The 21,280-nt window shown below is 38.0% G+C and overlaps 1 protein-coding gene and 1 long non-coding RNA gene across 9 annotated transcripts in view; one reads left to right on the top strand and one right to left on the bottom strand.

The window, feature by feature from the left end:
* Nucleotides 1–5,092, top strand: part of HEATR5A (HEAT repeat containing 5A) — a 58,634-nt gene extending 53,542 nt beyond the window's left edge. For 7 of the 8 annotated variants that reach the window (XM_048949266.1, XM_048949259.1, XM_048949261.1 and 4 more), the window contains 5 exons: nucleotides 179–451; nucleotides 1,250–1,474; nucleotides 2,356–2,510; nucleotides 3,104–3,317; nucleotides 3,596–5,092. In XM_048949266.1, the coding sequence (XP_048805223.1) occupies nucleotides 179–451; nucleotides 1,250–1,474; nucleotides 2,356–2,510; nucleotides 3,104–3,317; nucleotides 3,596–3,897 (1,169 nt within the window). In that variant the 3' untranslated portion in view covers nucleotides 3,898–5,092. The remainder of the gene's footprint in view (nucleotides 1–178; nucleotides 452–1,249; nucleotides 1,475–2,355; nucleotides 2,511–3,103; nucleotides 3,318–3,595) is intronic. The other variant, XM_048949265.1, reaches the window with a different exon arrangement.
* LOC125695151 (uncharacterized) lies at nucleotides 5,059–21,191 on the bottom strand. The gene is made up of 2 exons (XR_007377834.1): nucleotides 8,125–21,191; nucleotides 5,059–5,593 (listed from the first exon to the last, which is right to left on the bottom strand). It is a non-coding gene; the product is annotated as an uncharacterized LOC125695151 (long non-coding RNA).
* Nucleotides 21,192–21,280: the final 89 nt, after the last annotated feature.

The raw sequence follows: 21,280 nt of genomic DNA, 5'->3' as shown, positions 1-21,280 counted from the left end.
TCAAAGCACAGATTGCTTATTTAGGATGGACGTTTGCCAGTTGAAGCTGAATACATATGCGCACACATATATACAAGTCAAGATTGTCATTTGATGATGATACAGTCTTAAAATGTAAACTTTTTGGAAACAAGGAACAGCCTGCGGATTTCTGCCATATTTTTTATTTCTGTTGTAGTTGATGATGGTGCTGCAGAAAAGGAAACGCTACCTGAATTTGGAGAAGGCAAAGATACAGGAGGACTGGTGCCTGGAAAGTCCTTGGTCTTTGCAACACTGGAGTTGTGTGTTTGTATTCTTGTCAGACAGCTTCCCCAGCTCAACCCTAAATTAACTTGTAGCCCTGCAGTTCAATCAGGAAAACATCTGTTACTATCAGAAGATGGAAGTAGGCTGGTATCAGCAGCATTACTAATTCTCTCTGATGTTCCTGCAATCTGCTCTCCTGAAGGTATGCTATTTCATCACAAGGAAAGACTAAATGAAAGATTATTGGGCTCTTCTGAGCAACCTGGTTACTACCTACTTTTCTCAACTGGATAAATATGGCAGAAAGGTTCATGATTTGCTTGTGACTGTCAGGTAACAGAAGTTACCAAAGCAATTGAAAGAGCCTTTTTTCTTTTTCTACTGTGTTGTTGCAGTGCAATTAATGGATTTCTTTTGTACAGAGGAGTGTACAGTAGATGCGTGCTTCTATCCTACTTTAATCTTCTGTTCTGGAACTTATTATACAGACTTAAATTTAAAAGGCAAACATATCATGTTCAATTTCACTCAAAGCTATCATTTGAACATTAGCAACCTGCTCTTAAGTAGTTATGGTTGGTTCTTCAAATTAATTGACTTTTACCCCATGATTCATTTTGAATGCACACCAGCCTTTAAGAGGAGGTCTTTTTTTCCTCAGCAATATTGTATTCATACACGTGATTCTTCAGTGCTGCTACAGGGTGATTATAAGCCATTTCTGGTGCACTCCTCCTTTCACACCTCAGGTATCTGTGTTATTCTCTATGCAAACTATTGCCTTTACCAGCTCTGTGAATTTCTTTTTTCTTCTGTGCTCTATTACAGAATCCTTTACAGGGGCTGGTGTGCTTCAAATGGAACAGTTAACAGTTCTTACTATTGTTCTATAGTACAATATCATTTCTTTTTTCCATCTGTAGCCCATTATGTGTCTTTTTTTCTTTAATATCAAATCTCCCTGAACTTTTCACTGCAATTAATATGCATTGTTTTACAGGAAGTGTTTCAGTTCTTCCTACTATTTTGTACCTAATTATTGGTGTACTTAAAGAAACTGCAGTCAAAGAGCAAGATGGCCAACTGCCTTTGCCAGTTGCTGCATCTCTACAAGCTCTTAAAGGACTTTTGTCTTCACCAATGGCTCGAGCAGAGAAGAGTCGGACTGCATGGACAGATCTTCTGCGCAGTGCTTTGGTCACTGTACTCGACTGTTGGGATCAAGGTAAGCACAAGTTCATTTTGTTTAGATTACATTTATGCATGTCTTATATAAATAAAGTCTAATCAATAGCCAACTAATTCTCCTGCAGGTAAGTACTGCTGAAACTATAATGCCATCCTGTCTCTACAGTTGACATGAGAAGTCACAATCTGTAAAGGATAAATGTGGAACTGTGGATGTACACCTGCATTACACAATGCCTCAATGTAGTTACACTGTGTGATGGAATAAACGGAAGTTGTAACTTCAGTGTAAGCGTAAAAGTCAGTTGTAGTGCATATGATTTCTTTACAAAAACCAATGTCTGTATTGGCAGCAAAGTGAATTAAAACAAGAGTTTAAGAAAGGCAATCAAAACCTTTTTGTCCTCATGCTAGTGTTCTGTGTACTGTTTCTTTAGCTTGCCCATTTTGAATTTTGGCTTTTGTCATTCCTTCTGTTTAATCTCAAAGCTGTAGCTGTTAGTGGAACATTTGTTTATAGCGCTGTTATTAATTTATTTGAACGAAAGCCTCAGTCGTACTGAAAAGGATGTATGTTTTTTAATGCAAATTGTATATAATTGTCAAAATAGGTTGTTGTATTCCAACATGTCATAGCAGCTTTTCAAAGATATTTATTGCACTGCCTACAAAGAAAGAATGGAGTAGGAGCGTGCTGGTATTTCTAAATATGCATGTCACCACTCCTGAATTATGATTTTGGCCTCAGTGTTTGTAACGGTACAAACCATAGCAGTGCATCAGAGTGTTGTGTATTTGAGAGAAAAAAAAGAGATTCCTAGAGAGACCTAGACATTTCTATTCCACCTCTTTGTAACGTTTGAATTCAAAGAATTACTTCCTAATGCAAATCTGACAGATAATTTGCTTTATTGATAGCAGATGGTCTTCTCCGAGAACTCGATGAAGTGAGCCTGCTTACCGCTATCACAGTGTTCGTTCTGTCCACCAGCCCAGAAGTTACTACCATAGAGTGCCTTCAAAAGCGTTGTATTGACAAGTTTAAAGTAACACTTGAGTCAAAAGATCCTGTTGTAAGTACTGGTGAAGTTGTAAGAATATCAGTAGCATATTGAAGGCATTTTAGCCTATTTCCTGTTTAGTTGCTTTGTGTTTTGACTCCAGTTAATTCTGTCCTACCTGTATCTGCTGTATTTTGGAGTGGTTCGAACATGTTAACAAAACCATGCCCAGCAGTACATTTTGCCATTTTTTTTTATTCTGTCTGCAGAATATTCTGTACTCTTAACCCTTTTATTTCATTTTTATTTCCTTTTTCTGCATCAGACCCAGAGCTTCACACACTGACAGTGACACAGTGCTAATACATAATCTTAACACAAAAAGAATATTTTTTCCTTAACTCAAAAGTCTGGGGAGATGTAGGATTCGTTGTAAAGAAAGAGGGTGCATGATCTAGTTGTTGTTATTAATTTGGTTACAAGTTGTAATGCTTCTATGAATTACTATGTGTTAGCATTCTGCAAACTGATTTCTTTTTACACTGTGAGGCAGATTTTTTTCCCTCCCTGAAATTTTATCCAACAAACTGTGAGTTTTAAAACACTATGGCTTGTATTCCGAGGTATAACACTTTTGTAACTGTGAATTTGATTTTTCCCTTCAGGTACAGTATAAATGCTACCAGCTACTGCACTCCATCTTTCAGCATCCAAACAAAACTGTGTCATACCCTTATATTCACTCTTTGGCATCATCCATTGTGGGAAAATTGCAGGAAACAGAAAAATCAAAACCTGAAAATGCTGCAGAACTTCAGGTTGTTCAGGAGGGAATCAAGGTGGTAACAGCTCTTACAGCTGCTGCTGAGGAAGAGCACCGTAAGTTGCTTCCCTTATTTGTATCCAAAACATTACACACACTTAAAGTTGTCACAAGTAATAAATTAGAACAAAAGGATCTCTGGGAATTGACTCCTTAACAATAATCGCTAACAGAATTGTTACAATGTTGGTTCTTTCTAATATATATTTCAAATAACATTAGCTGTTTTGCAATTTGTGTTATATATTAGCTTGGTTTGTGAAATGCTTCTATTAGCAATGTGAAGCTGTTTTTAAAGAGTGTATGTTTTAAGTCCTGTTTTCAATGCTTACAGGTGCTCATCTGGTGACCTGCCTTCTTCCCATCCTTATTTCCTTTCTTTTGGATGAAAATGCCCTGGGTTCTGCTACAAACACAGCAAAAAATCTGCATGAGTTTGCTTTGCAAAATCTGATGCAAATTGGTCCACAGTACTCATCAGTTTTTAAAAAATTAATGGCTTCCTCTCCGACCATGAAAGCCAGGCTCGAGTCAGCTGTAAAAGGCAATCAAGAAAGCATCAAAGTGAAGACTGCTAAACTTGCAAAGAATCCTGGGAAAAGTTCGAGCATTCAGCTGAAGACCAACTTTCTTTGAAGTCTCCCATTTGCACTTTGATATCAGCAGCAAAAAATACTCCTTTTAATTTCTAAACAAAGGATTTTTGTGAGTTGTTCTTACATATTTTTCAGTTTGCACTGAAATATTATAGAAATCTTTTAAGAGAAAACAGAACTCTAGGTGACTGCCTGTTAGTTTAGCAGGCAGAGTCTATAAACAATATGAATAGGACTATCAGAAATAATCCAATCTGTTTCTGGATTAAAGTACCAGAAAAGTACATGCCTATATTAAAAGTCTTTAGTGAACTTTACGATAGATATATTTAGGAGCGGCCCACAATTAGCCAAAAAGTAAAATTTAATTTTGTTTTAAACTGATGTTTCTCAAAAATAAATTACCTAAATAATTTTTTGGATGCAAGTGGGATATAAATTTACTTGCAGGTGGTAATGTATCTTAATTACTAATTTAACACACTGAATTATTAAGTAAGCGGATTAAATATCCTTTTAAGCCTTACAATAAATTATTGTTGATCTCAAAAATAAAAATAAAAAAAATCAGTAAAGGTAATATTAATAGCTGTAATCTGAATAACTTCTTGAGCTGGCCAATGCTTAACAAATGCTGTTAAATACAGCTTTACAGTGCTTCTTCACTGAGGACTCAGTAGTGCTTTACACTGTGGGGCTGTTGTGCATCTGTTAGCATTTGCAGGCTTGGTGCCTTGCTGCTTGGCATAGTCTCACTTTTCAGGATGTATACTTGTGTTAATTCTGTACTGCATTAGCCAGGCAATTGAAGCTCTAATATCTTGTCCATGATGGGACAGCAACTTTAATATACTGTGCCTCAATTCAGACATCTATTCTACCTGGATGTGTGTTTCCTGATCTTTAAATGATCAAATATATACACACATCACATAAATCTATGCATCCCTGCAATGAGAGCTGGATGTACCTGAAGTCAGCTTGTCTTGTGTCAAATGAAGTACAACAAACTCGTAATAAGAAGTATTTAATTAACATTTTTATTAAGGAACATATTTTAATATAGAGAAATAACTATTAAAAATTGCAATGGCTATAAAATATTTTCTACATATAGTAATGATTTTTTTCTTAATACCAGTATTGTCTAAACCAAACACTATTAAACTGAGGATAGTATTTCCCTCTTGATTCTAATTACTTTTGAAAAAAAAAAAGATAAAAAGGAGAGGGAACTGAGAAACACACTGTGACTCAGGAAAAGTGTGATGTACTGTATTTTATTAAGTCTTGTATATAAATATAATTGTAAATTGTACAGAATTAACCATTTGACCAAAGCTCTAACAATTCATTTTTCTAATTTACATAAATAAAGCTAATTTTCTTCATTTAAGATTTGTCTTAGTCATTTTACTCAATAGCAGAGGAACTCTAAGGACTTCCGTAACAGAAAGAAATGTTTGTGTGCTGCTGCATGGAAACTAGAAAGGCAGGTCATGGCCAGATGCACCGAAGTTTGTGACCACATGGCAGGCCTTCCTCTGTTCTGCTCAACACAATGGTAAGTAAAGGGGATCAGGGAGATATGCATTATATATGTACATACCTATTCTGTGCCAAATGCTGGTATAGGTGATCTATGAGAAGATGGCTGAGATGCCTTCCATTTTCCCTGGAGAACCAGATGTTTTGTTCCACATCTTCATTGCAGTCAAATCTGTAGTGAGCACTGGCTGTCTCGAAAGAGAAGTATGTGAAGTTTGTCAGTTACTGATCTTGATCTCATCAGTCACTTCTTTCCCTTTACGACTGACTTGGTACAGAGGTTTTTCTGTTTGTGTGTTTTTCTCCTGGCCACTTACGGAAAAATCACAGACTTGAGACTTAAACAGCTCAAGTGTTGTGCTGACTGTGGAAGTGGCCAAGTGTATTGCTGAGAATGGTACCTGCTACAATAGCTGTATGTGGTTACTTTTTTGAGTTGTGTCATGTAATAACAGCAGCCACCTTTTTGACTTATACTAATTTTTTTGAAATATCATTAATAAAATCTGATAAAATCTTAATTTGCTTTTAAGAAGTTTGCTCAAGTTGCAAGAGCACCAAGCTACACCTATAAAAGCTAGAAGAGCTTTGTCTTGGATGTCTTAGGGAATCTCAGTGCAGGAGGTGATATTTTTTAGTCAGACTGCCAAGAGCCATAATTGTGTGTTTCTTGGTCAAGTCATGTAATGACATATGGCAAAGCTCCATTTTGAACATATCTACGTACTGTGAATGCAGAAACAAAAGCAAGATTCACTGAAGAGAACTGCTGCCAATTGTTAATGTTATCAGTGCTTTTCTGTAATCTGCAAAGTAGGATTATATGCATGGGTTTAATCCATGCAGATAATTTGTCCACATAAATAGTTAAAATACCTCTGCCCTGAGCTGTGCTTTATTATGTGCACTTAAAATAACAAGTTGAATGCTCACACGAATAATTTTACTTAATCATAGAATCATAGAATCACCAAGGTTGGAAAAGACCTAAAAGATCACCCAGTCCAACCGTTCACCTATTCCCAATAGCTCCTACTAAACCATGTCCCTCAACACAACATCCAGCCTTTCCTTGAACACCCCCAGGCTCGGTGACTCCACCACCTCCCTGGGCAGGCCATTCCAGTGCCTGACCACCCTTTCTGAAAAGTAATACTTCCTTAAGATTTTATTAATAAATGTTAGAACATTGTTTCAATTGGATATCAGATATCTTTGATGCAGTCTTGTCAATTTAATCAGTACCTATCTTTTTTTTTTTTTTTTCCCTGAAAAGGCAAGAAAGACCACAAAGTAGTTTTGGTTTTAATTCTATTCTTCTCTCCTAAGCATTGCTTAGCTCTGAACTTCTTATGTTCTTATGTTTAAAGAGACAAACATAAATAAAGAGCCAACCATATGCTTAACCATGAACAAGTCTCACTTTTACTATTTCAGCTTCCTGTGCCTCATGCCTCCTTGCTGATCATTCACTGGCTTTTTTTTTTTTTTTTTTTTTTTTGCCATCTTTCTATAGGCATCAGTAAACTTCCATCCAGTAATTATTCTGTGCAGCAAAAGTGGCCTGCACGCATGTTCATTTGATACAGCGTCCTCTAAAGCTTCATCCCTAATCTCTCTGCTAGGTGCAGTCCTTTTTGGCTTTGGCTTCTTGCAATTCCATTTTATTAGTGGATTATAAGGCTTTCTTCTGCAATTGCATACTGTTTCTTAACCAGTAGTGATTTAAATCAGTCTGTACCCCTTTCAAACTACTAATAAACTTGTGGTTGTTTTTTTTTTTTTTTTTTTTTTTTTCCACTGGAAAACTTGGCCAATGCAATTCCAAGTAAGACAACACAGTAAAGGGGGAAAATCCTTAGAATATGAACGCCCTTTGTTCAGTCTTTAAATAAAAGAACATATAGCAAGGTAGCTTATTCTTCTCTGCATTGTGGTGTCAAAGAACCCAGAAGTGTTGCACTGAATGTGGTGTTGCTCATCTCCTCTCAAAGGCTGTGACCCTGTGTGCATTGCTAGACACTGCTTTCTGCATAGCTAGCCATGTGGCCTGATCACACTTTGCCAGATAAATTTTCTCTCAGTATAGAGTAATAATGAAATAGCTGTTGAGTTGCAACCTCTGATCCTTAAATGTAGCCAATAAAATAAAGCTTATCTGTATTTCCGTGCAGCTGAGTGTTCAAAGATGTACTAAGAAGATACCCATACGTCTCTCAGCTTAGCAACATTCTGAGCAATGTCGCACAGGGCTCCAGTTAACTAAGCATTTAACATAAACAGCTCCTTTTCACATATGCTGCTCCAGCTATTAATGACAGCAGTCTATACTTTCAAAGACATAAAAAGCATGTCTGATGAACAATTAAATGCTTCATCTGTCCCGTAGATATTTTTAGATGTATAATACTGATAGTTGATTTATGTAGAATAGAATAAATGTGTCATCTCTACAAGGAAAGCTTAAGTGCCAGTGCTATGCCACTAAGGTTTTGTGGTGGTTCTCTTTGTTTTGGTGTACAGTCATAGATTTTTATTTGTTATTTTTTTATTCTCTGGATTTTCTGGAGAATAAATGGTTTGTTGCACAAGGGGAAGCAATATCAAAATACAGCAAAAGTAGTGCTGAAGAGTTTTTCTGAGAAACAAGGCAAAAACAAAAGCAGGCTTCCAAAATCTCTGTAAGAGATCTATGGTAGATTAACCAAAATTCACTTACTCTGTAGCTGAATATAATTTGAACTGCAGAATCAGACTCCAGAAGGCAGACAGTGGCATTTAATCTCTCTCCTCTGCGCCTGTGTTCTAGCTGCTTAGTGAATGGCAGCACTCGCAGAATGAAACAAATCATGATGATGAGTTCCAGACTTAGTAGAGCAGTTCTCCATAGGCATATTACTATTTGTGCCAAACTGTTCACTTACTGCACAGAAAAACCTTCTGTTTATATAGGTCAAGTTTGCAGGTCACAAGTTTTTTCTGAAACTTGGTGGTAGGAAGCTGAAACATTTAAAAAAAAAGTCCTATTATAAGTTGCCACATTTTATGAATCACAATTGTCTAGCCTAAAATTGGATTTTTTTAAGCCAATGTTAAAATTTATACGTTAAAATTAAGGTGAACTATCTCACTGCCAATGAAATGCATTGTGGAATTGCTAAGATGCCTAGTTGCTACATTTGGGAACTATTTATTTTGGAATGTTCTCTGGAGAAGATTTAGTTTATGGTATTTTTGTAAGCTTTTTATTTATTTATTGCCGTGTGCCTTGCTCCTCAGCATCTTTTTTTCCTGGAAAAAAAGAAAAATAGAAAATTTTGTATAAGATGTTTCCTGTGGTAGTACAGGCATTATGGCCTTAGGGAGTCTGGAAACCATTTTGATTAATGCCTAAAATAGAAGTTTTGTACATTTGAAAAGACAACCTATTGTTACAAAGGCAAATGCTCTTAACCTCATCTCCTTTTATGCAAGGTTCATGGCAAACAATATAGAAAAATAATTGTCAAAGTTGTACGCATGTTTTACAGGTAAAAGGTACAGTCATAATGGGATCAAACTTTTGTCACTGAATTTACTTGAAATATAGTTAGAGAAATTTTAAAAAAAATGTCTGCAGGAAATCTCAGTTTTTCTTTTATGATAGTTCATCAAATATGTTAAGTAAGCGATCAAGGATGGAACTGGGAGAGGAACAGAGATAAGAGAAAATGGTTTTTGAGACTGAATCTGAGACAAAACGCAATCTAGCTACATCTCACTATTTACTTGCAAAAACAGATGTGCTTGCCCAGTTTTTGTTTACCACTGTAGCCATCATTCTTAAACAGTCAAATTGCTGAAACTCTATTTTGATTTCATTTGTACTGTGACCAGTTCTGCCTGAGGCATAACTGTCTAAATAATACTACTGTCACTTGTGGGTGGTGGGAAGCTATGCTGACTTTTTTTATGCCATATTCTTTCTTGTTCCACTGTGAGGCCAACAAACCTGGGAATAACAAGAATTTTCAAGCTGGTTGGAGACAGATACAAATAAAATTGTGTGATCTTTAGCTGCAAGTGGCATTTTGTTGTAGGTCCCCTCTAAAAAATACAGTAAGAATAGATAGACATTGACCTCAGAACATCACAGGCTTCTATCCTGACTCTTCCACATCAGTTCGGAGAGATGGCAGAAAGGCCATGCACATATCCTTTGTAGGTGCAAAGAAGAAAGATGATCAGTAGGCGTAGGTAGGCATTGGTAGGAGATACCAAAGCAGTTTTCTACAGCTGAAGGCAGCTGAACTTGGAGAAGGTATGAGTGAAAACTCTTTTTTCCAAGTTGGCAATTGAAACCAGCCTTTCCAGAAGGTTTCTTTAAGTACCTGTTCACAACAGTTGCCTGGTCTGGGATCACACTGAAACACACAGCTCCCACAGCTCATGAACACAGAATGCATGAATGGTGCTCAGCAAATGCCAGCAGCCTGCATCCATGCCAAGACTTGGTAGTCAAATGCAACTGGACTTCGTGAGACAAGCTCCATAGATGTATAGACCTGAGCTTGCCTTCAAAGCAGTTTTCACTATAATGCAAACATGTCTCTCTGTCCCTTATGTCCTCCAGAGCAGTGTTTGTTGGAGCCCTGTCGTTCCATGTGTATTTATTTATTTGCTCGGAGTCCTGCTCAGTTTTGTGTACTTGCAACAACATTCAGAACCATGAACTTAAATGATTCAGGATAAGAAGTGGTGATTCAAAAACACTCCTGAAGCTTTTCTGATCAAGAGAGAAGTGGAGAGGGTTTTGGACTTACTAACTATAGAGCAGAGAGACTACTGAAGCAGATATGGAAGATGGGACTGTTACTGCAAAGCTTCTGTGAGGGAGAAAGTGAATAGGGAACAGGAACTTACCTTGTTTGCCAAGTACAAACTGAAGCACAAACTGACATTTAAAATCCAGTCTCTGTTCAGACTAATATCTCAGAAGTACATAGAACTTACTGCTAGAGATCATTACTGGTTATGTTTCTTACCTTCAGCCAGACAACACCCAGCTGTGACTCAGTCAGTGACTTCTGCTCAGGAGAAGTGCTGGAGGGCAACGTGCCCCAGACAAGTGAAACAAGACAGTCTCCCATGAAGGTGGGAGGCCAGAGGCAGGCCACTGGGAAAAGCAGCAGCAAAGACACCATTACAAAGGCTGCAGAGGAAGCAACAATATTCTTGAGGGATTCTTTTTCAAATCAAATGAATGTTGAAGGTAAAGAACAGACAGAGAGGAAGGAAGGGCAACGCAGAACAAAAGAACAACAGACGCTACGAAGGCATCTGCAGTAAGAGAAAGAAAACAGTAATTAAATCAGTTACTTGGTAAAGCCATTGCTTCAAAATGGCCTGTGTGAGATTCATGCCACCCACCTGCTGATGTAACAGCAAGTCAGAAACTCTCCTACTCATTCTCACAAAAGGACACAAATTCTCAGGAAGGACTGTCAAACAGGCAAGTACTTGGAATCTGACAATCAGTCCAACATATTCTTGTTTCCCACTGTACCAAAACAGGCGAGTGTTCCTGTAGGGCTAGTTTACCCTATAGATTTAAGATGCCACAAAGCTTTTTGTGGTGTCATATTAAAATGATTATTTAATTTCACCTGATTTTTTTTTATATGAAACACATTTCTGATTTACTCACCTAGGATGTGATGAGCCACATTAAAATCCCATAATCCCAGTGTTTATGAGTCTACTATTTAACAGCTTCATAGCTGACTAGAATCCTATACATACTTTACATATGAAACTACACAGATTTGTAAAGTTTCCATAATTTTATTATATGTTACCTGTGCTTGTTCTGTTTTGCCGTGTCCATTATTCATCAGGAAATAAAAAGACTGTCAATCAGCCCTGTAAATCAAAGCAAAACACTTTGTACTGTGCAGTGCAGGATGAGGCAACTTAATGACATTATTATAAGAAGTAATGGAAACTTACATACATGCAACACTAAGAATCTATATCTGTTGACAACATATATAAGCAGCTGTAAATTGATCATATTCTCTATGGTTTCTAAGCAAGCTACAAAAACAGCCAGAATACAGACAGAAGCTTCATCAGAATGCTGTGCTACTTCCACAGAAATATGAAAATGATTAAACAGTATACAAAGCTGGAAGAGAAGTTTGAAAATTATGTAACTTACCAACTGCAATAGCAGACACTCAGTCTTGTTCTCATTGTCTTCTGAGTATTGGTTACAACATCCAAACACACATACTATATGTTTTCACTAAAAGATTTTGAAACTACTTAGGAGGAGTTACATGAGTTGCAAAATTTTGCCGCTGTTCCTAGATTAGGATTTTAACCTCAAACAGCAGTTACTCTCTGCATTTTGGATGATTTTCAGAGATCAGAAAAAATTCAAAGAGAACTGTGAAGTGCTTGCTATTGTTCAGTGGCAAATGAGCTTTTCTAGGGCAGGTAGATGAGAACAGAGTGCACTTACTGGTTCCTGCTTATTGTAATCCCAGGGGAACTGACAACTATCTCTAATTGCTGGCAGCACCTCAGTTCCTTGAGGGCAGGTAAGAGAGGGTAAATATCTCTAGTCTTTAACTGTGACTTGTTCTTACTCCCCTCTTCTGAAGAAATTTAAACTGTTAGTCTGTACAACGTGGGGCCTGAGAGAGAAACTGATTTTCAAAAGCACAAATAAGTGTGCAAGCCTCCCTTTTGGATGAGAGGAGAAGTAGAAAACAAATCATGGGTATATAGGAAAAAGCTTTCTGTGAAGACTGAATATTGCTGTGCCAATGTCCATTTCCCAACTAGCACCCCTAGCTGAAAAAGTCTAACATAGCAGCAAAGTGACAGCTTTGTGGCCCTTTATAGAAACAGATCGAGGTCACAGGGACTGTTGTCCTGCAAATAACCCCACAATGGATATAGATTACTACTAGAAGACAGCAAAGAGTCAGACATTCCATTTATAGAAAAGTTGTGTATCACTTTATAGTTATGAATGTTTTGATGCTTGCATCTTCTAACCTTTTTAGGAGACATGGAAGTATCAGGATCCTTTTTCTTACTATTGCTGTTAATCAAGATAGAGAGGAAAAGCAGATAGGGCTTCAATCTTGAAGTCTGTCATCATCTTTATTATTTAAAACATGATATCCTGTTGCTATAGCATAGTTCTTGCTGAAGTATACATGAATTGCCTAATGCTGAATACAGAAGTCTCATCTTTCTTACCTGACACCAAGAGAAATCTCTGACTTTCCAGCACACTTAAGGGCTAATTTCTGCACCCAGTTACATGTAAAAACATCTACTGATTTCATCTTGAATTTCATATATTGGTAGTGTACAATACTGTGATGAAGAACACAATTTACCTCTAAATATGTCTTGAGACTGCTTCCTGAGACCACCTGTGTGAGATAACCGGCAAGTATATTTGCATATAACCTCTGTAGCACATAATCAGCTTTTTGAAAACATTGCTTATTGCTTTCCCATAGAATTACTATTAATGCTACAGGCTGGGCAGTCTTGCTTGGTAGAGGCACCAGCCCTGCCTGTGAGACTGGACTGGATTCTGGCTTTGATTTGTTATCTCAGTTTCCCAATATGGAAAGAATCTCTGACTTGGTGTAAACTGGAAAGGCTAGTTCCTTCCTAGCTGTGCTCCCCTTCTTTCCAGCACAGGTAGAGAATCTTTCCCTCTGGGTATGTCCTCAGTGTCTTGGTGAATCATCCCTGGGCCGTGAGATGCAAGCTGGCTTATATCTACCCTCTACTTCACTGCAGATGCAACTTCTTCACTCCTCTTGGCTTTCTTTGCACAAGGAAAACTTTGTTGAGTATAGCTGGGAGATTACTAACATGTGGAAGCGGGGAACTCTGGGACTTCAGAGTTAAAATACTAAGCAGCTTATAAGAGTGGACTATGTTAGTCTTAGATCTGCTTTTAACCCCTTCTATGAATTTTCTGTTTACAGAACGCTGTGTGGATACATCTTTTATCATACATGTGCAGGAAGGCTTAAACTTCAGCAGAGGCTTTTCTATTATTTTGATAATAAAAATTCCTACCGATGATGTAGATTCTCCACTAGTGAATACCTGGGAATCGGTAGCACAAGATTCAACAGCCCTGGGCTGAGCAGTGACTGGGACATAGACTAACCATTTTAGTTAAGAGCTATAATTATATACATGAGAAACTACTTCAAAAATTAGGCAGACAAATATTTCTAATAATTAAGTTGGCCCAAACCTTATTGATACCAAGTAGAACCGTATTTCTTTACAATAATTTGGTCTGCTGTTTTTAAGGCTGACACTGTATGAAGAAACTGGGTAGAAAACATCATTGCTTTGTTGCAGGCTCAGACACACAGTACTTAATCATTTTAATAAGTTACCTGTGTTCACTGTGACAAGTGTTTACACAGAAAATTATATGAACAGCAAAACCCTAACAAGCTAATATTTTATAGGAAAACAACAACACCCTAACTCTGTAACATAGAAAAAATAGTAAAAGCATGTACAAAATGCTTGCCTAGTAAATCAGTGCTGGTGTCTTACCATAAGTAACTAAGAGTCAATGAAAACAGGTCACTGAGAAAAATCTTTGGCACAAGAACTTAGACTGGGCATTAGATGACAAGCACTCTATATCTAGCTTCACTTTTGGGAGGTATTAATATTAAGTACACAAGAACTGAAGTACAAAATCCTGTGCAGTAGTTGGAGTAACTTTGAGACTTATTAATTAAAATCCTGTCATACTGGTGTAAGTTAACTGGTTGCCAAATGGTATAAGATACAGTACAGTAAGAAAAATGAGTATGAATAATTTATCCTGTGCTACTCTCTCACTCACCGCGTGGATCTTAGAATTCCTAAGGAGTTGCAACCCGGCGATGAAACTTCTCAAAAATAGGTCAATAACCATGTGTTACATGCCTTAAAAGGTAGGAACCCTTATCATCTTCATTATGCTTAAGCAGTTTTAGATACATGAAAGCTCTTAGGAAAATAACCTTATATTGATACCTGTTTTCTCCTGACAATAGTTTTATGTATGACTTTTCCTACAAACTCGCTGGTCTGCCACAAAACTCTCTATGAGATCAAAACCATCTTCTTTAATTGGCCTGGATTACATTTTGAAAGGCAGTGAATGTGGGTAATGTTTCTGAGCCTTCATTGCAGCATGTTCACTTTTTCTTATTGCCAGAGATGCTCTTCAATCCAATACAGGCCTGGTATAAATACAGCTGAGATGTAAAGCTTCTCATTCAAAATCTGCTTCTTCTCAGATTGTTATCTAAACAGAAAGGTATTAAATTACTTTAAATATCTCAGGGAAGGTTATGTTTCTCATTCTTTTTCTTACTCGAGTGCTGCTCCAAAAGTTGTGCCTCCTATTTTATTCTGTTGGCCCGTGATGTCAGAGGTGGATGTTGGTGGTATGGCAGTAGAGGTTGAACCTTCCCACCAGTATTCCATTACACTTTGTTGCTGTGTGACAGATGCCAGCAGAGAGGGAGACTGACAAAATGGTGTCTGACGTGGAAGTCCATATGAAGCACCACAGTGAGTGAAGAATAAAACTGGATGCTGTTGAAGTTCATAGAATAGCATAGAATCTGCCGTCATGAGCAGGGACACCTCCCACTAGACCAGGATGCCCAAAACCCAAAACTACCTGACCCCCAGCCAAGAGGGGTGCCCCAGCCCTCTGAATCACCTCCTTCAACGTGCTGTTCATCCTAAGTTGAGATTCTTTTGTCTCTCTTTGCAAAATCATGCTCCCATTTTTAGTCAGTTCTATTTAATACATTTGTCACTTGTGAACAAGTCCAAAGGTTGCAGTGAAGGCCAAATTCCAAAACAGATACAATTTGACCTGTAATAATTAAAAAAACTGAGTTAAGAGATACACAGACTACTACTACCTGTAATACATTCCTTGGGAACATAAGTACAGGAATAGGACTTGAAGGCCTGCAGAGACCTATTTTCACCTTTCTACTACAATTCTAAATTAGGTAATTTCTTCACTTCTGACAAAGATTTAAGCTGTATGGACTGGCAGCTTTCCAGTAGACCAACCAATCTGAGGTTTAATTGAGGACTACACATCACATGTCCAAAAGAATAAACCATCATGAAACTACAGTACTTTCTAAATTTTTCCACAAGATTCTAAGGCAAAGCAATTTTTCCTTTTTAGTAAATTACACAATTTTTATGTTGTCTGTCCCAAGTGCCATAGCACTTCTAGTTCTAGTATTGAACTTTGCCATGTTCCAACATAATAGTGAGTTATCTTTTCCTGGTTTGAATCAAGAATGCTTTTACAGTTTAGTAAGTAATCCAGTAATTCAGGTTTTAAGAATTCAAGCTTGTTTCTTCTTTTTGCATGTCAAAACATTTTACAGTGGTGAATGAGGCATAATTTAATTATAAGAAAAGTAGAAGGTATTAGAAAGGTTTTAAGTCTGCAAAAATTGCACTCTTTCCAGCAAAACTCCACGTAGCTTTGGGCTTTTAATCCACAAATATAAAATAACCATTCGATTATCAAGACCCTTCATTCTCAGTGCGCATCTTCTGATCATTGAAGTTTATTTGTTCATTCATTCATACTTTGGGAGTCACATCAAAGCTTGGTAGGGTTACATGCATGCTTTAGTCACATAACAAGGGAATAAAACTAGAAGGAACAAATCTCAAATCTAATTTTCTGATTCAGAATGTAATAACCTAGCACTTGCCATTAAGAATTTTTAGAAATACTATGACCTGAGATGCTGATCTTTGCTTGCATTTATCTTGGATTTATATTTATTGGCATTGCATATGTTACTGGTAGATGGAGTACAGTTACACCCTGAGATACAGAACTGCTAATTTCTGCCTCCCTTTCCTTTTGGCAATCAGATGTGCAAGGGACATGAGTAATGGCAGGCTGTGACAAGGGGTTACTTTCTCTTGTATGTAAGTGATATACATAAACTAAGATAAAAGGAATTAAGCAGTATGAAGCTCACCCACTTCTCACTGCCTAGCCTTGAACAATAAAACAGTGAATTTATGCTTAATAAAGAAATACATCCACAAAGACGAGTTAACTTAGGGAAAAAAGCTCTATACTTCATATGGTTTTGAATCATTTTACAAAAAGAAAGAAAGGGTAACACTGGAGTGTCTGCAGTTTTCCAAAATCTATGTTCTTTTGTATGTTAATTCTGACAATAAGAGCATCCCTGGAAGTTGAAACTGAGGAAGAGTCTAACAAAAAGAGCAATGACTCAGCTGTGTGCTTTCATAAACACCAGTATGTCACTCATACATTTACCACGTCAACATTAGTAACATGCTCACCACATCGACATGTGTAATTGCAGCATTTGAACTACCAAACAGGCAACCTCTCACACAGTGCTTGTTACAGTGGATTGCATAAGACTGCACAAAGTAAACACACCATGCTTTACAGCTCGCATACAATTGTTCTGTGATTGCCACGGTTGCAAAATTCAGTACTTGCTTTTGGAAAGTCAAGACGCTGACGCCATGTTTGTGCTCACCTGACTTGTACAGCAGTGAAGTCGCTAAGAAGGGAAAATGATAATATAGGAAAATTAAAATAAAAAGCTTTCACCAATTGCATTTTACTTAAAAAACAAACAAACAAACAAACACCCTCTCTCCCCCCAAAAGACCACCTAAGTTTTCTAGAAGAAAATATTTTTAACAATACGCTTACGAAGTAAATTAGTTTAAGTAACCAAATTCTTTAAAACTAAATCTTGCTTGTTACAGCAAACAAATTTCTGTCCTTGGTAATTTCCGGCCTCCTTGCTTTGAAAAGTGTAGCCAGCATTTATTAACTTTTTAAAAGTATAACAGTCATTAAGAAAACAAAATGTGTAGTGTGGAATTACATTTTGTCTCAGGAGTAGTAGGACCCTTCTCTGTTTCCTACTACACTGCTGTGTGAGTGGCAGAGAAAAATTGTTAAAGCAAAAGGATAAATAATCTGCAAATATCCTGTTTTATTTGGCTGGCCTTTAGCATAAACGACTCAATTACATTTGTGGAGGTGTGCAGGGTCTGTTTATGGTACATTGATCTATTTACCCTACAGGACTGATATTTTTGGAAACGTCAGCTTGGCATGAGCACAAAGCTAGGCAGCAAGGCTAACAAAAACAGAAATTACACTAGGCTCTACCTTCCATATAAATTAAAAATACACAGGAATCTGAGATGTCTTGTTTTGTTTTAATTGTAGGTGTACTTCACTTTGATTTTGGCAAGAGCTTTATATTTTCTGTATCAAAACACTAATCATTCCCAACCCAGGTTTACAATCCTTACAACCACGCTGTGACATCAACATTATTTACAACAGACATTTCCTTCTGCAACCAGTAACTCTTTATAGAAAACACCAGCTTGAATTAAAGAAAGAAAAAGAAGTAATAAATATTTTTTGAGCTTCAAGTAATATAAAGATAGTATTTCTCCATCCTGATATTTTTCTAGTTATGTAACTTCTTTTCAAACAGAACCAAAACATTCTGAGAATACCCAAGATGTCTTCTTACAAAGTAACTGTCTCAAATTGGCTGTTCTTCATAACACACATCAGAACCTTTCTGCATCAGAAATTCTCCAATCCCTGATCTTTGCTACCCTTCCATGACATCCTTCTTTGGAGTTTGTGGGTCCACAATATAATGTTATGCTAGCAACTGCACTGACAATTTCTTTTTTAAGAGAAGTCTTAATGCTCAGGATTTTCAGGTAAGCTTACAGCAAAACTGATGGTCGCTGTCATGCTCTATAAAGCTTCACTCCCTGTGTCCTTGTTACCATTTCACAAAAGCATCCTCACTCATTTACACACGTGGTCTGCTCAAACACTGAGGGATTTTCTTTTACAGTGTTTAAGACTTAATACAATAGCATGTCTAAGCAACTCAGAGTTCCATGTTAAGATATTTCTGACGCCAGCCAGCATTATGATCTGGGTATGCTTTTTTGTTGTTGGTTCTTTTTGTTTTGTTATTGTTGCTTTAAATAAATAAGGAAACAGAGACATGCAGTGACTCAGGGGCTTGGGCAAGGTCATACATGTGTGTGTCAGCTCATGGCAGAACTGAGGTTATTTTTTAACACAATGAGTAATACGTACACTGTACACGTAGGTGAACAGCACCTGTTTTTGCAGGTTTCACACAAATTTCACAGTAATCTCCAAAGAAGTTATGACACATCAGCTCCATTAGTTGTCACTTCAGTATATGGCCTTATTTCTGTTTCATGTCTGACTATATAAAAATCCTTCTCACCCAAAATGCTTCGGCCTAGCACTAACCAAATGAACTAGAAATCTTGGTTTTTGAACTTTGTTCATAAGAAAATTACTATGAAAACAAATTAATTCCATAAAAATGACTTAGGCAATTATTATTTCCTTCTTACCAGCTAACTGTAGTCTGATTTGATATGATTTTCCTCATATTAAATAACAGAGAGCAGTCATTTCTGAAGTGGCAGTTCCAGTCTAGTACAGAGAGGAAGTTTGACAAAGCAGCTGACGGGCAGTGCTCTGCGTAGTAAATCCAAATGGAGGATCCTCTGACAACTGCTGAAATTATTGGGAATGTCCAAACAGTACATGACACTGAAAGTGTAAATCAGAACTTGAATACATATAAAAAGTATATAATCTATGCAGCCGAAATTAGGTACTGAGCAGTTTGTTGTTTTTTGTTTGTTTGTTTTACTTTTTCAGATTTAATACAAAGGGAGGAGAAATCTTCTCAAGGAGGAGAAATCTTCTCACATGAAAGACAAAACATTAATTAATTCTTATATATTACAAATGAATCACAATGAGAAAAAAAAAAATCCTAATCCATACCTAAAGCTGCAATGGACCTTCTTTAATATTATATATGTATATATACACACATATTATTTACACATATATATTATCTATATATATATATACACAAACACATATTTATATCACTTGGGGAAATTAATGCAACAGGTTGTGCAAGTATTTTAGACATTTAGGAATGAAGATGTACGGCACTAAAAGCTATTGCCAGTATTTTTAAGCACCATACTCCCATTAAACAGTATTTTAAACACATCATTTCTGTTCCTGCATGTACAATATTGTTATTTTTGTCTTTGCTCCATGGTTGGTCTCTAATTTGATAACCTCATCTTCTGCATGGATAACCATGTACCTACCACAAAGCAGGAAGCAGCCTGCAACAACAAGAGCTGTTTGATTTTAGTTCTCAGTAATTACAACCGAAAAATACCATTTGACTTTGGTCTTCAGGTGAAATTCATAACGTTGCTTTACTTGAAACCTGTCTTCTTCACAGTAAAAAGCAAACTATCATGCGACAGGAGTAGTAAGGTCATGTAACAGATGCAGTTCTCACAAGTTTGGCCTAATTCAGCTGCCACTTCTGTACCAGTGAAAGTGAAAGAAGATCAAGCTTCTAAATTTAAAGACTGCAGACTCAGTTGTCCCAGCGTCTCATGTCCTTAACTTTAAGCCTTTAAGTCTCATTCACCCCTGAAGGACGAGCATACATGAAGGAGACACTCCTAAACCTCATCAGGACTGGAACAAGTGGCAGTTAAGAGGCACAGTACAGGAAGATACTGAATTGTCTTAGTGAAACAGAAACAGGAACAAGGGAACTATTGTTTCCTATACTGAGGAAGAAAAAAAAAGTATTAAAGATAAAACTTTCTGGGGGTGTTTTTACAACACCAAACAACAAAAATGTCTGCTTTTGGCAAATTCTAACAGAGCATGCTTGTTACTGCCTTTTTGTTCAGTGTGTAGTCTGTCTAATTACAGGAAATGTCTATGATGTAGGTAGGAATGACATACAATAATCTTATTTACTGTATTTATATTAATAGGCTTAAATTCCTTAGAAAAACACACGTGAGCATACAGAGATGGAAATCGTTTTACATTTCCTTCATACTTTTAGTCCTTCATTTGAGGCATGCTGCAGCTTGCTTCATTTTCTGGCAATATGCAAAATAACTGCACACCTTAGCACAGCAAGCAGCACAGGGAATTTTCTGAGAACTGCCAGCATCCAAACACTACAGCTGCAATACCTCAAACTCACTACAAGATATGGGCAAGTCACAACTCGTGCTCCTAAGGACCGTTACTGCTACACTTACACCCGTCATGCCTGCCACTCCTAATGGACGTGCTGCAAGGAGCAATGTAAGTTAATGAGGAGAAAAACAGGAAAAAAAAAAATGGCGTGAGTTGAATCATTCCGTAAGCGTAAAACGAAAATCCCTACGCAGGCCGACAGAGCGGCAGGGCCAGGCTCCCCGCGGCAGGCCGCACGGGCACGGCAGGTCCCCCAGCCTGCTCCTCGCCGCCGAAGGCAGCCGGGCCATGGGGAGGCCGAGGCCAAGCCCAGGCCCAGCCCCAGGCACCGAGGCCGCATCCCGCCGAGGAGGTCGTGGCGCGGTAGGAAGCCGAGTGTGGGGCTTCCTCCAAGCGCGCGGAGCTCAGCCGAGGCCGGGCACGGCGTCACAGCGGAGAGCGGCCCCGCCAGTAGCCAAAAGGAAGCCGCAGGGCTCCAACCCTGCGTTCCGAGAGGCCGCCGGCCTCGAAGAGGCGCCGTAGCGCAGCCCAGAGGCGGCCGTGCCGGCGGAAGAGCAGGATGCTGACGCGGCCGTACGAGGCGGTGGGGGCCGTGCCGGCCTGCAGCCGCTCCCCCGCTTCAGCGCTTTAGGGGCGACGGGAGGCGCGGGCCTCACTCACGGCGCCCCTAGCG

The sequence above is a fragment of the Lagopus muta genome, chromosome 6 (genome assembly GCF_023343835.1).
Source record: "Lagopus muta isolate bLagMut1 chromosome 6, bLagMut1 primary, whole genome shotgun sequence".
Classification (NCBI taxonomy): domain Eukaryota; kingdom Metazoa; phylum Chordata; class Aves; order Galliformes; family Phasianidae; genus Lagopus; species Lagopus muta.
The sequence above is the reverse complement of the archived record's forward strand: the minus strand, read 5'-3'. Positions and strand labels throughout refer to the sequence as shown.